The following is a 14,661-nucleotide window of genomic DNA, read 5'->3' on the forward strand; positions in this document are numbered from 1 at the left end:
GATAAAAGAAGAAATAATATTTTGTTTTCAATTAGAATAAAGACTCAGTTTATGATGTTTATCTACTTTTCTTTGTTGGATTTGGGTTTTAGTTATCTTAAATATTGAAGTCTTATTATTTTCAATCAAAGTACTTCTTTTTATTTAATAAGAAAATTGGGGCGTCACAGGAGCCAGCTAAGACAGCGATTAGAGGGCCCATGCACTCGAAACCGATCGATCCGATGAAAAGAGAGCGCTCTACCAAGTCTTTCGTCGACACTCTTAAGAGTAACGAGAGTCGGCCGACCGATCTTCCGGCGCATGACTTTATTGTCCTAACTCCGACTATGGTAGACGGCAAGCCTTGTCTCATTCTCTCTGAGGCCTTTCACAATCGTTAGATTCGCGCCTTCAGTCATGCTCTTCATGACCGTCTCATCATTCGAAAAGGAGACCGTCCTAGGTTTGCCAATGATCTTCATGCTGAACTCCAGCAAATATGGCGGCCTGTGTCCCCGTGGTAGATTATTCCTCTGGGGAAGGGATTCTTCACCTTGAAGTTCTCTTCTGCAACGGATATGGCAATAGCTTTTGCTAAATCAATGTGGCGTCTGAGACCCGGGATTCTTCACCTGCAAGCGTGGGTCCCGAACTTTGATCCTTATAAGGCGTCGACTCTCTATCCCAGGTATGGAAACGTATTTTTAATTTACCTCATGAGTTTTTTCATCTGGAAGTGCTCTCCAATATTGCTAGACATGCTGGTGCTCTTTTAGTTGTTGATGGGTTATCTGCGCATGCTGTGGTTGGTCATTTTGCTAGAGTTTTGGTTGAATTGCATGTGTCTAAGGCAGTGCCTGATTGTTTTGAGGTTAAATGCGGTGACTGTGTCTTTGTGGTTGAATTTGGTTATGAGGACTTGTCGTATTATTGTCATTCATGTTGTGTTGTTGGCCATGCTACTAACTCATGCAGGAGATCTAAAGAGGGAATCAATTCTAAGAGTCAGCCAACTAATTCAAACAAAGCTGGCAAAGGTGCCCGATCGGCTCCTCTTACGCAGTAGCGTTGAGACCGAAAACAAGTGGGTCATAAACAGGCGAGCTCTGAGGTGTTGCCTGTGGTCGTTGTTTCCGAGAAGGCCGAGCACCTGATTCCTACAGATAGGGATCCTTCTTTTTGGGAGGACGAAATGGATAATCTCCCGAACCATGTAGGCGACTTGGTGGGGACGACTGTTGCTGGGAACTCATCTCCCGAGGATAGCTCTCTTGTGGTTTCTCAACACAATCCCTTTGCTGCCCTGAATTCTTTAGATGTCGTGGACTCGGTTGGTGAAAAAGACGCGGCGCCGAACATTTATGGTAAATTACCGGTTCAGAATAGTACTGTCAGGGAGCACTATAAGTCTCCTAAAGGTCTTAGGTTGGTTCGCTCTCCGGAGCCGAATAGCTCGTGTGCTGTTGCATCGCCTCCTTCAGATCATAGACCTCCAAGGCCTCCAGGTCTTCGGCTTCAAAGGGATCGGGCGTCGAAGGTTAGCTAGGATTTGACTAGGATGAATCGGGATCTTACGCTGGCTCCTATACCTGAGCTGATTCGTTACTCTGAGATTAGGAGTGACGGCAAGATAGCTTCTTATTATATCTCTTTCAAGCGCTCCCCTAATGATGGATCCGTTTTCCTGGAGTATGATCCGTCGCAATATCCTGATATTAAGTCTCTTCGTAAGGAGCTGGTGTCTAGGAGAGCTGCCTTTGAAGCGGCTGGTCAGGTTCCAACAGAGTTTCTTGACCGGGTTTATGAGGCACAGGCTAAGGGCGCCGCCCTTCAGGGTTTTGTGGTTTCTAGTTCTTCGTCCGGAGCAACTAAGGCTATGTCTGGGGTTTCGACCCAAAAAATGGGCCGATATGGCAAAGGTTGAGGATCCTCATGGGGAGGATGACCACACTGACACTGCTTGATGAATGTGCTAGCATGGAATATTAGGGGTATGAATAACAATGCCATGCCTCTTCTCCATCACTACTGTGTTACTTATATGCCTTGCCTTCTTGGTCTTCTGGAGCCTAAGTCTCGTTTCACCAGCATTCCTTCTTCTTGCTGGCATTCTTTGGGTTTGGTTTCGATTCATCAGAACAATCGTGGTAGAAGACGTTCTAATATTTGGGTCTTTACGGATATCTCTATTTCCCCGACTGTGGTGTTATCTTCTGCTCAGGTGGTTATTATTCAGTTCTTTTTCATGGGTTCAGATTTCACTGTTGCTTTCACTCATGCAGATTGTGATTATATTGAGAGACGTAATCTGTGGTTAATTGTTAGCTCGTTTGTGACGGGGTGTTTCCTGATGATTGGTGACTTCAATTCTATTTTAGGAGCTCACGAGCGCTGGGGCAGGCGGATTCCTGCCACTACTCCTTGCAGGGAGTTCAGAGAGTTCATTAATGAGCACAACTTTATTCAGCCTGAGTCTACGGGTCCCTTTTTCACCTGGACTGATCGCAGACGTTTCCCTTTTCCGATTGAGTATGTGTTAGACAGGGCTGTTTTCTCTTAGGATTTCTGTGACCTTTGGAGTTCTTCTACTGTGCTGGTACTTCCCAGATTAGAGTCGGATCATTCCCCTATTTTGCTTCGCTGTTTGGACTCGGGTGCTATTCATCATGGCCGGCGTTTCCATTTCCTCAACATGTGGTGCAGCCATGAGGGTTTTTTGGACTAGGTTAGGGCCTCTTGGTCTCTTCCTTTGGATACTCTTTGCCCCATGGTTCGGGTCATGAAGAAGCTAAAGCGTCTCCGACCTGTTCTCAAGACTTGGAACAAGGAGACTTTTGGTAATTACAATACCTCTCTCGCTCAGCTTCAGCTTGATCTCAGCATTTTATAGCAGAGTTTTGATGAGCATGGCTATTCGAATGCGCTCTTTGATCAGGAAGTGGACCTGCAGGCTAAGATTGGGACTCTGTTGATGCGCAAGACAGATCATCTTAGACAACAGGGCCGGATTACCTGGCTTTTGGGTGGGGACCGCAACACCAATTTTTTTCATTCTATGGTCAAATGGTGTCGTTCGTCACACAAGATCAAGCAGTTTAGCATTGATGGGGTGATCACTGATGATCCTTCCACGATGGTGGCTCATGTGGTCGGTTTCTATGGTGACTTATTTGCGGAACCGACTTCAGATTCGGTTGATCGTTCTTGGATTTCTCAGTACATTCCCGATTCGGTCTCTTCGGGCTCTACTGAGATGCTTATAGCTCAGCCTTCTACGCTGGAGATTAGGGACACTATTTTTTCTATGGATAAAGACAGTGCTGGGTCCCGATGGGTTCTCTAGGGCCTTCTTGCAGAATGCTTGGGAGGTGGTTGGGGATGACTTGATTGCTACTATCTCTCGTTTCTTTACTCATGGTTACATTCCCAATGGCCTTAATGCCAACTTACTTTGTCTTCTACCCAAGAAGGCGGATGCGCTGGCTATCTCTGAGTTCAGACCTATCGTCTTGGGCTTCTTCAAGATTATCACCAAGATCCTGGCTTCTCGCCTTAATCCGGTGGCTGCTTTGATTGTTTCCGAGCATCAGTTTGGGTTTATCTCTAGGCGCTCCATTCATGAGTGCATCCTTCTAGCCTCGGAGGTGGTCAATTGTATGGAGCGTTTTCTTCAGGAGAAGAATCTTGCGCTAAAGGTTGACATTCGGAAGGCCTTCGACATGCTCAGCTAGGATTTTGTTGATACTATTCTCGCCTGTTTTGGTTTCCCAGATCTGGTTAGACAGTGGATTCAGACAGTCTTTCATTCTACCTGGATTTCTGTTCTTCTCAATGGGGAACAACATGGTTATTTTAGTTGTTTCGAGGGGTGTACGGTAGGGTGACCCCCCTTTCGCCTATTTCGTTCGGGATTGCGGAAGAGGTCCTAAGCCGTTTTCTTTTGGATGGCATGGAAAGAGGCTTTATCTCTCGTATGCGGATGTCTCGCTCTGCTCTCTTCCCGTCTCACCTTCTTTATGCAGATGATGTCTTTCTTTTCTGCAAGGCGGACAAACGCAGCTGTGTCATGATCGACTCCATTCTACATATTTATGCGTCTATTTCTGGACAGGCTTGCAATAAAGCCAAGTCCACGGTCTACTTTGGTGGGTGTTCCGATCTAGTTGCATCGCCGTCTCAAGCGGGCCTTGGGATTCTCAATGGGAACTCTTCCCTTCATCTATCTCGGCGTCCCTATCTTCGTGGGGCGGGTTTCGACTGCCCGTATGGCTTGTATTTAGGACCGCATCATTTAGTTTCTTCGGTTATTCACAGCGCTGCGGTGCATAATATATTGATCTACAAGTGGCCTGCGAAGCTCTTACATGACTTGGACAGGGCCTGTCGTTCTTTTATCTGGACTGGCTGCACCACTTCAAAACCCAACTCTTCGGTGTCCTGGAACAAGGTCTGTGCCTCTGAATGTCAAGTCTTTCACCCATGTCAACCAAGGTTTCATGCTTCGTCTTCGTTGGCAGATTATCTCTGATGATTCGATAGGTTTTCGACTTTTTCGGCAGCGCTATCTTGATTCTTGTCTTCGGCCCCGATCTCCTTGGTTTTTTTCTTTTATTTGGTTGGGCACTAGACACACTATCTCTGATCTGATTTCGGACTCTTTCTGAAGTGTTGGTCAGGGCTCTTCGACCCTCTTCTGGATCGATAATTGGATGGGTTACACACCTATTGACATGATTAGGATTCCAGACTACACCCTTCGGTATCTCCAGCAGCCCATCTCCGAGTACTTTTATGAGGGCTCCTGACATTTCACCCTGGATTTCTTGGTGGCCTTCCCTGACATTACTTTTGACATCATCTCGGTTCCCATTTCGGGTGTGGACGATCAGCGTGCCTAGATTCATTCTCATTTTGGGGAGGTCACTTCTTCTCTCACTCTTGATCGGTTATGCCCCAGTTTCCCGTCCGTGGATTGGGGCAAATGGATTTGGGCGCCTTACATCACTGTTCACAGGTCCATTGTAACTTGGCGTGTTATTCTTGGTCGTCTACCGACGGCCAGTCTTCTCAGTCGCCAAGGTTTTCAGGGGCCCGGTTGGTACCCGCTCTGTAGAGTAGATGGGGAGAACATTGACCATCTTTTCTAGGATTGCCCGTTTGCTAGTCAGGTCTGGAGTTATATTTTTGCCTGGTTTCATTTTGATGGCACCTTGAATTTGGATGTGGGGAGTTTTATTATCTGGGCTATGCAGGTTCAGGCCAGTCGGCAGGTGGCGAACCTTTGGCGTGTCGGAGTTATGACTACTATCTGGAGCATCTGGAATCACCATAGCAAAGTTGTCTTTGATGATGCTCCTATCTTTGCGGTAGCCTTGACTGTCCAAATCAAGGCGCACATTTTGGAGGCCTCACGTTTTAGTCTTGGGGAGATGGCAAACTCTATGGAGGAGCTTCTAGTTCTTCATGGTCTTGGGGTTCCTGGTAACCTACGTCGACCGATCTCTTATGTTTATATGTTCTGGCTCCCCTCTCCACATCCTTGGCGTAAGATCAATATTGATGGTTCGGTTCATGGTTACCCTCCTTGTATTCATGCTGGCGGCGTCATTCGCACCTCCAGCTCAGTGGTCGGGTGTTTTCATTTCTCTGGTGGCCGTGGATGGGCTTTTGAGGCTGACCTTTGACACGCACCCGTCGTGCGGTGCGAGCAAAATACTTGTGTATGCCTGATACAGACAATACACGCTCCTACGTCTCACAACAAGAATCAAGTCTTAGTGGCAAGTGTAGGGTCGAATCCCACAGGGAGTGAGGAACTACTTTGTTCTCCAACGACAAACTGAGGTGTCACAGGTCTCAATCTGTATACTCTGCACAAGAAATTAACAAGATCAATAATAACAAAGGGGTGAGGTTATTCGGTTAGGTCATAACTGTTGCCAACATTCGTTTCGGTCATAGGCATACTGATGATCCGTCCATGGTCCATATAAATCCAAGGCGTGGCCCAAAGACATTGGGGCGTTTCAAGGGGTTATTGATCGCTAATTTCTTAACAACAATAACTGCAACTAAACAGTGTAATCGTAGCACAGAAACAGCAAGTCGAGTATCGTATCCACAGAGACTGTAAAACGAAATTACTCTATCTATTTCCTAAACAGACACTCACAGTAGACAGGCAAAACAAAATAGGAAGGTGAATCAAAAAATGAAGTTGACAAAATAAAAAATCTAAATAGCAGAGAAACAAAGATAACTAAATCAAATAGAAAGAAAACTCTGACCCTAGGGATGTACTTTTACTAATCAACTACATGCATTTAATATATTGATTCAATTACCAATTTAATCCAACCTTGATGAGAGATCACAGAATTATTCACAAGCTTCTCTAACGAACACCTATGAAAGTAGATTAATTTACCCCCTTCACATTCAAGATTCCAAGGGATAAATTAACTCCCAAGCGCACACAAAGAATAGCTCCCTACAGTTTCACCTATCCCATTCAAGTGTCAAGGCTACTACTATAACATGCATTCCTGAATCGGCTGAACAATTATCGCATTCAAGACTCAAACTGAACAGTTAGATATGTAAATTATTGGCCAAATAATTCACAAGAAATTAAGCACCAGGAATCACGAATCATAAGTTGGAAGACAAATTGATATCGATAAATCATACACACATAATTAATCAGCTATGTACAAACCCTAGGTTCAGATAAAAGAACTAGCCAAACATACTAAAATAAATCATAAACATAATTAAAAAGAACACAATTGAAAGAACTGAATTAAATAAAACTCTGAATAAAACAATTGTAGCGGCTTGAATCTTCAATCTTGTGAAAATCCAATCCAAGCTGTAAAAACTGGAAAGCAATAATAATCTAAAGCTATGAAACTGAGAAAATAAAGTTTAGGGCTGAAAAAGGAACCCTAGATAGGTCAAAAGAAGACCTATTTATAGTGTCAGGGTAAAATACAGTGTTTGGAACCCAGAAGAACTCTAAAAATCGGAAAATCTCGCAAAACCGCCCAATTTGACGGTCAAAATCGGCGGTCGCCGAGTTGACCGCTCGCCGAATTTAAGACTCGCAGTGCAAATCTGAAACAGAGATTTCGGCGACCGTTTAGGTCGCTGAATATCTTCTTTAACATGCCCATTTTCGGCGGTCGCCGTTTAGGTTGCCAAATTTTGACTGCTGCGCGCGATGTTTTTGTTTCGGCCATAACTTTCTCGTCCGAACTCCGATTTATGATCCGTTTGCGGTCACGAACTCATATCGAGACGATCTACAACTTCTATTTCAGAATATTGTTCCAAATTTGAACTCAATAAATCGGAAAATTCTTTCAAAGTTTGAGTAAGAATCATGTTTCACAAGATAAAGCAAATTAAGCACAAAACAATCATCCAACACTCAATTTCCTATAAAATTAACATCATATGAACATTAAAAACCATGGAAATATGAGTGTTATCAGTTATACTTCACACTTGGGATGGTTGAATCCATTGTAGTCACTTGGTCCGAAGGTCACACAATCCCCGGTCACAAGGCAGTGCTTCACTTCTCCTTAGATGGTAGTCATACCCGTTACTCACCAAGTATGACCCTCACCAACCTTCTCTCCCGAGGTCCCCAACTCTGCACTTTGAGTGACACATGCCTCCTGGACACAACCATTTCCGGCTTGTTAGCCGACCAGTCATAGACATGCTACGGCGCAGAAGTTACCTTCCTCGTTTGATAACCATGGCTTGATGCCTCGTCACAGTTGATGGATAGTCTCTAGAGAAGCCCAAGACTGAAGAATGACAGTGTATCCCATCAATCCTTTCCCCACCTTCCGGATCTACAACGCCTTTTGTTGACGCTGCTCAGCTACTCGGTCGTGGGTATACCGGTTGTCACGCCCTGGTATACCCTGGCCTTTGCTTGACATGGACAGCGTTTTACCGAACAGAGATCACCCGTTAGGCCCCTACTGCCCATAGTTTCGAACAGATCCTTCCGGAACCACGTGACTCAACTGAAAGAACAAATGCCTCACGAATGTTTACATGTTGACAACAATTATTTCCACCCCTAAAACCTCACCAAGGGGATTACTCACACATTGCAGAATTCATAAATACAAAATGAATTAAACACATCACATAGTAAAATGAAATACTTGATTAATAGAAATGATACCTACGGCCGCGAGCCTTGAATCTTGTTCGAATTGAAAGCAAAACGGAAATAAGAAATAGTACTGGAATGTAAAATTGTTTTAATGCCACACACGGCAAGAGTAAAGTAGTAAACTAAATAAAACAAGAGTTCAAAAGTGCCAAGAAGTTTTTTCACGCTGCACACCATCCTCTTTTTATACTGCCGAATGGTAAAGGTCTAACCCTAGCTGCGCCGGCTTCATATCTTCATCGAGATCTTCTTTTCTTCTTTAGCTCAATCCTTGATTGATCCGATTGAAGATAGCTTCCAGCTGCTTGCTGTAGTCAACCTTTCCCTTTCTTCAGATTCTTCTAGCTTCTTCCTTCTCCTTTTGTTCGCTTCCTCCAAATCCCCGGGATTTACTTTCCTTTCCTGACTTTAGCTGTCTGCTTCTCATTGTCGTGGTCAGACGGATTGTTTTCTTCGGTTTGATTCATACCAGGTGGGTTGCTTCGGGTTCCCATGCCCCAATTTGGATTGGAGAGGTACTGCAGCTGAGGCTCCATGCTGGTAAACATGACATTGCAATCTGGGCCTGGTAATGCCCATTTCAACCACATTCCTCCTGTTTCCGCTCTACTGGACCTTCCTTCCTCAACAACTTCATTCTCCCCTGGACAGACCTGAACTGACACAAACAAAGGAAAAAAATAGGGCCAAATGGCCCAAAAGTCGAAGACGCATCACACCTACACACTAAAACCATACTTGCCCTCAAGTATGTAGGTGGATTCACAGAAGACATGGACGAAAAGTTGAAAGAAAAGAAATAAAACTACAAGACATGAAACTTGCACCAACATCAGGTTCAGATTATACTAACATGCATCATTCAGTTCAGTCTAACCACAAACCAGAGAGTAATGAGTATGCATAAAGTGTGATAGTATTTTCTCTCTCTCTCAAGTACCGGGATAAGTGTATACACTCTTACTTTGCTGTACCAGTTCTTCTATGAGTTTGATTGAAAACTACAAGTGAAGCACACTAGCATGACTCAGCAGAGGGTCTTTGTTTGGTTGTAATAGGGTATACGAAGCAAAGGTGAGATAAATGTAGATCAGTGGCTAATTCAGTATCACCCATACCCAGCATATATGTTCAGTAAAATCATAACCAACTTTTTATTCCCCGGTTTTAATAGGGACCAACTTTTCTTTGATTTTTTGGCAATATTTATCATTTTTTTTTGTGCCCAGTTTTCCTTTCTTTTCTCCAATTCCTTGTTCACCATTTCATGCAACATAACAATTCTTTCTTTTAGATATAGCAACAGAAAGGCTCAAGAAAGAATAAGTTCGGCTCAAATTGGCATAACGAAGGATTTTATCACATTCATCAACAAGGAAAAATCTGGGGCCCTAATCAAAGAAATGTGCCCTAATCACACAAGTCATTACTAGCAATAGAAGTCCTCAAACAAAATCTAGATTCCCTAGTACAGCAAAGTCTCACCAGGAATATGCGATTTTTTCTAAATATGGTCTTGATCTCACTGGTGGGGTACTATCTGTAAGCTCACAACTACTATCATGCATACCATACTCAACCACCAAATCAAACTATGACCAAAATCAGCATGCATATTCTCATCACCATCAAATAGCGCAAGTAAGACTCGACTCAAACAAGACTCTAAAGACACTAAAACATGAAAATCAAAAGATAAAATAAAACCTAACCTAAAAGTTCAGGGTAAGAAAACTTAATTGTCTTGGTCGGAGGACCTATCCTCTGCATTCAACCGGTCCATGATTGCCTTAAAGCCATCGTCCATTGCTTCCTTCAGGGTTGTTATCTCCGCGCTCAACATCAACAACTCTTCCTTTACCTCTTTAAGCTCAGCCAACAACATAACACTCTCGTTACTGACAAGGCGGGGTGCATCCTGCTCTTGTGGTCTCCTCGGTTCTGGCCTGGCCGCTGCTCCTTCTGTTGGATTTGTATACTGAAAGCAAGAACGTTTTATGCTTGTATACAATGATTCTTGTGTTCACTATTTAATCTCCTATCTGATTGGGTTCATGATTGCATATGTATGTTCTTTATCTCTATATAAGTAGATTATATGGTGTGTTGTAGATCACAGAAGACCGTATAATTGGAATAACCTTAAGAGATATAATATAATCACAACCGAAATAACTCTAGGACAAGTTATTGGTTTAGGTTGCGGTATAGATGGAAGTAGTTTGTCTTGATTACTTATCTATACTGGTACGTCATAACGTATTGATAGGACCACAGTGAGATGTATTCTTCTATCTGACTTAAGTGAAGAATCAAGATCTCGGTAACTTATAAGATCTTAATACTAATAAGATTTCAGATATATATATATTGATTCGCTTATCACTTTGACTTACTATGGGTGAGAGTTATATAGTAACTTGAGTACTCTGTATCTTGGGTGATAGCGGTTAACATATGATATTTGATTATCTGTATTAGTAATCGTATCCGATAGAGGTTAATGACATCCCCTTAAGGAGCTCAATAATGTTTATTGCGTTAAACCCTGCAGGTTGATTAAGTTCAGGCGCAATAATAAGTTTTGAGTGGTACTGCTTAAGGATTACAAAGAGATTAATTAATTAAGGCTGTCAGAGCTATAATTAATTAATGGATGTCGGATATTTTAAATACGAGGATTTAATAAGTCTAAATACAAGCCCCGACTCATCACCGGCAATAAAGGGGTAAGTCAATATCGGTTCTCTAGTGGAATGAACTGATATTTATAAATTAATTATGGTCTGGGCTGACCATAGATAAATTAATTTATTTGAGGCCCATCTTTATTCCTTGTATCTGGTCCCTGGACTGGCCCAAAGTCTCCTAGCCCAGAAAGAGCTGGAAATCATCCCTAGCCTTAAACCTGCGCCCCCTCCATCTGTATTTTCTATTTAAATACAGCTGTCAGCTCTCAGGAAAAACACACTGATAAAATTAGGGTTTTTGAGAGAACTGGTAGGCGCAGGAAACGTGTGGGATTTTCCAGCTTGGGACTTTCATAGCTCGTTGTCCATCCAACGGTGAAAGCTGAGCGAGATACAGTCGAGAAGATCAGAACTGGAGTCTTTCGATACGATCATCAACGACCTCTGCATCCGCTTTACAAGTAAGTATTTCCTAACACCTATGTGCAGCTGTTAAATTCATAGGAGCATGTTTAAGATTAATCGTTGTATGATAAATTAATAATAATCCAAGAAACGATCATCGGGCAAACGGAACGTTAATTCAATTTAATATTTCTTCACCTTTCGGATACACCAAACGGTACCTCCCGCTTTCGTCGGCCAACCACCCTCCAGCGCACAAATCTGCCGAGGTCTAGAAAGCGATTCTCGGCCAGAGCGGTGTCATCCGAGTTCTCCACGTCGAACTTAATGAGCTTCTCCGCCAGGATGGTCACTAGTGGGCAGAGGGAGAGAAACTTGTTAGTATGGGTGACCCCATACTGGAATTGAAGCGCCACGGTGAACCCGAAGTTCACCATTTTCTTCAACAGGAAGACTTCCTATTGAGTGACCACGTTAGAACCCTTCAGCCGACCATAAATATTGTAGGCCAGCCACCGATGACAGATCTGCAGGGCAGGGTCCCGAATCTCGTTCGACTTGCTGTTGTTTTTGACATACTTGGTCCCGGTAGACAACAACGACCAGTAGTGGTCAATCTGACTTCTCCACTCTGGTGGGGCTATGGTTTTAGCTTGCCTGTACTCCTCTTCATAAACATCTCTGGCTTCAATCACCCCGAGGTGGATGTTCAGCTCATTGATCGAAAGCGGAAACATCTTACTTTGCAACTGGAACCGCAAAGTACCCGGGGTCTTAATCGTGTAGTTTCCCTTGGGCTTAAACTCAACAGTGCCCATGAATTCCTCCGTCAATTTCTGGAATGCCTTCGGATTCCACTCCAACACCTTCTTCCAACCTATCCCGTCGAAGTAACCCTCCACTCTTTCCTTTATCCCCAACTCCTCCAAAGCTTCATTAACTAGAAAATACCATGGGGTAATTTCTCTGTTCTGAAGGACGGCATACCTTTGGCTATCTCTCGGTATGACCGCTCCTGAAGCAGTGGTGCGTATCAAGCCTTTTTGCTTTGTAAGCTTCGGTTTCGCGGTAGTGGCTGTACTGGAGGTGGGTTTCTTTGGCGCCAAGACGTCCTCTGATCTGGAGCTATCCACAGTCTCAGTCCTCTCTGGATCTTCCTCGTCTTGTTTGCCTTTTCCTTTTTCAGCAGGGGTTGCCTTCCTAGCCTTGCTCTGGACTTCCTTGCCCTTCGTCTTACTTCCGGCCGCCGCCGGTTTGGTCTTTGTGGGCAGCGGGGGCTTGGTGACATCCAACTTCCTTTTTGCTCCGATCTTCACCACCTTGCTTTGGGGGGTGGAAGCCTCCACTTCTGTCTCGTGAGTGGCTTCCTCTCCCTCTTCTTCTCCTTTCTCGGACTCTGTCGCCGTCTTTCCTTCTTCAAGAGATGGCGCCGGTGGTCTAGGGAGAACTGTAGTGGGTTCTCGCTCTTTTGCTGTTTGAGCGGGGGTTGATTTCTTCATAGCTTTCCTCGGCTTTTTTATAGGTGGGGTAGGTGCTGGCTGTTCTTCCTCCATGGGTTTTTCCGACACCTCGATCATCTCCTCCGAGGTTTCCTTCTCAACCTCACATTCTTCCACTGCAGGGGCATCTTCTAGCCCTTTCTCCTCCGTCTGACTGGCTATGACCGGCTCTTCAGTACCTTTGATAGAAGTTTCCTCGGACGTGGTTCGTCTAGTGGTTCGTTTCGTCGGAGGCCGGGGTTTGGTGGTCTTTTTCCTTGTCGGAGGTTGAGTGCTTCCAGAACCGGTTTCACCCTTAGTCTTTGCCATTGCGGATTTTTGGGATTGAGAAAGTGTTTGGAAAGTTAGGGTTTTGGGTAGGAATTTAGGGAACCAGGTGGTTTTTAAGGTGGTATCAGCGGTTACCAAATTAAAAGGTGTGGGGGAGTAGTGGAGATCGTGTGTAGCGGTTATGGAGATTTAGGGTTTTGGGAGAAGTGTTTAAGGGAAGTGGGGATGGCGGTTATGGCAGAATGTTAAATTAAGGAAAGAAAAATCTCTCCAAAATTTGAATTTTAAATTTTCCTTCGGAAACCCAAACGTTTCCGTCCCATCTTGTCAGACGGCTGTTTTCGCCTTTCTGACGTCATCCCTTCCTGGTTAGACCTCTCCTATTTTTCGAAATTCCCGAACCTCCACCTACACACTTTGCAACGCAAAGTGGGTTTGAATTCTCCACTGGGCCTCCGCCTTTCTTAATCTTTCGGCCCATCTTGCCTGCAAGTTAGTGCATCTAAACAAAATAAAAAAACTTAAAAGAAAAGAAAAATTCGGTAGAGACCATACCGAAGTACCGCACTGGGTTGCCTCCCAGTAAGCGCTCTTGTTTCCCGTCTCGAGCTCAACTCTCCCGTCATCTTCACTCGTACACAGGGTTGAGAAGGTGGCATTCCTCATTCTCTTTCTCTACTCCAGCAAATTCATGGTAGGGCTTCAAACGATGCCCATTCACCACGAACGTATCAACTCCATTGTGATCGTACACCTCGATGCTTCCATTCGAAAAAATTTCTTTGATCACAAATGGCCCTGACCATTTTGAACGGAGCTTCCCGACCATCATTTTGAAGCGAGAGTTGAACAGTAGGACCTTTTTTCCCACCCAGAATTATTTCTTTCTGATCTTGGCATCATGGATTCTTCTGGTTCGCTCCTTATAGAGTACCGCATTGTCGTAAGCCTCCAACCGAAGCTCTTCCAACTCACTCAGCTGCAAGTTTCTCGCTTCTCCAGCTAGGGTCATACTGAGGTTAATTTTCTTGATTGCCCAGTACGCCCTATGTTCGATTTCCACAGGCAGATGACATCTTTTTCCGTAGAGCAATCGGAAAGGGGACATTCCAATGGGTGTTTTGAAAGCAGTTCGGTATGCCCATAACGCGTCTCCCAAATAGTTACTTCAGTCCTTGCGGTTTGGGTGTACCATTTTTTCCAAAATGCTCTTTATCTCTCTATTGGAAATCTCAGCCTGGCCATTTGCTCGGGGGTGATATGCTGTAGTGACTTTGTGTGTCACCCCCACCTTTTTAGTTAGTGCTCTGATGGTGGCATTACAGAAGTGAGACCCTTGATCACTGATTAGGATTTTGGGTATACTGTACCTCTCGAACACTTGCTCTTTCAGAAAATCTGCCACGGTGTGAGCATCATTGCTTGCGGTTGCCTTGGCTTCGACCCATTTTGACACGTAGTCAACTGCTACCAGAATATACTCGTAGTTCTTTGACTTTGGGAAAGGTCCCATAAAGTCAATTCCCCACACATCAAAAATCTCAACTGGCATGATTGGAACTTGTGGCATTTCATCCCTCTCGGTAATGCCTCCAGTCATCTGGCACTTCGGACA

General features: G+C 44.2%; 1 protein-coding gene and 1 pseudogene across 1 annotated transcript; both read right to left on the bottom strand.

Moving 5' to 3' along the window:
- Window positions 1-11,735: 11,735 nt before the first annotated feature.
- Window positions 11,736-13,085, bottom strand: LOC131023010 (uncharacterized). The gene has a single exon (XM_057952547.1). It carries the CDS (start codon window positions 13,083-13,085, stop codon window positions 11,736-11,738), a length of 1,350 nt encoding a protein of 449 aa, XP_057808530.1.
- A 589-nt stretch (window positions 13,086-13,674) lies between these two features.
- LOC131023011 (uncharacterized) overlaps window positions 13,675-14,661 on the bottom strand; it is a 188,085-nt pseudogene continuing 187,098 nt past the window's right edge.

Source organism: Salvia miltiorrhiza, chromosome 4 (assembly GCF_028751815.1).
Source record: "Salvia miltiorrhiza cultivar Shanhuang (shh) chromosome 4, IMPLAD_Smil_shh, whole genome shotgun sequence".
NCBI classification, from domain to species: Eukaryota; Viridiplantae; Streptophyta; class Magnoliopsida; order Lamiales; family Lamiaceae; genus Salvia; species Salvia miltiorrhiza.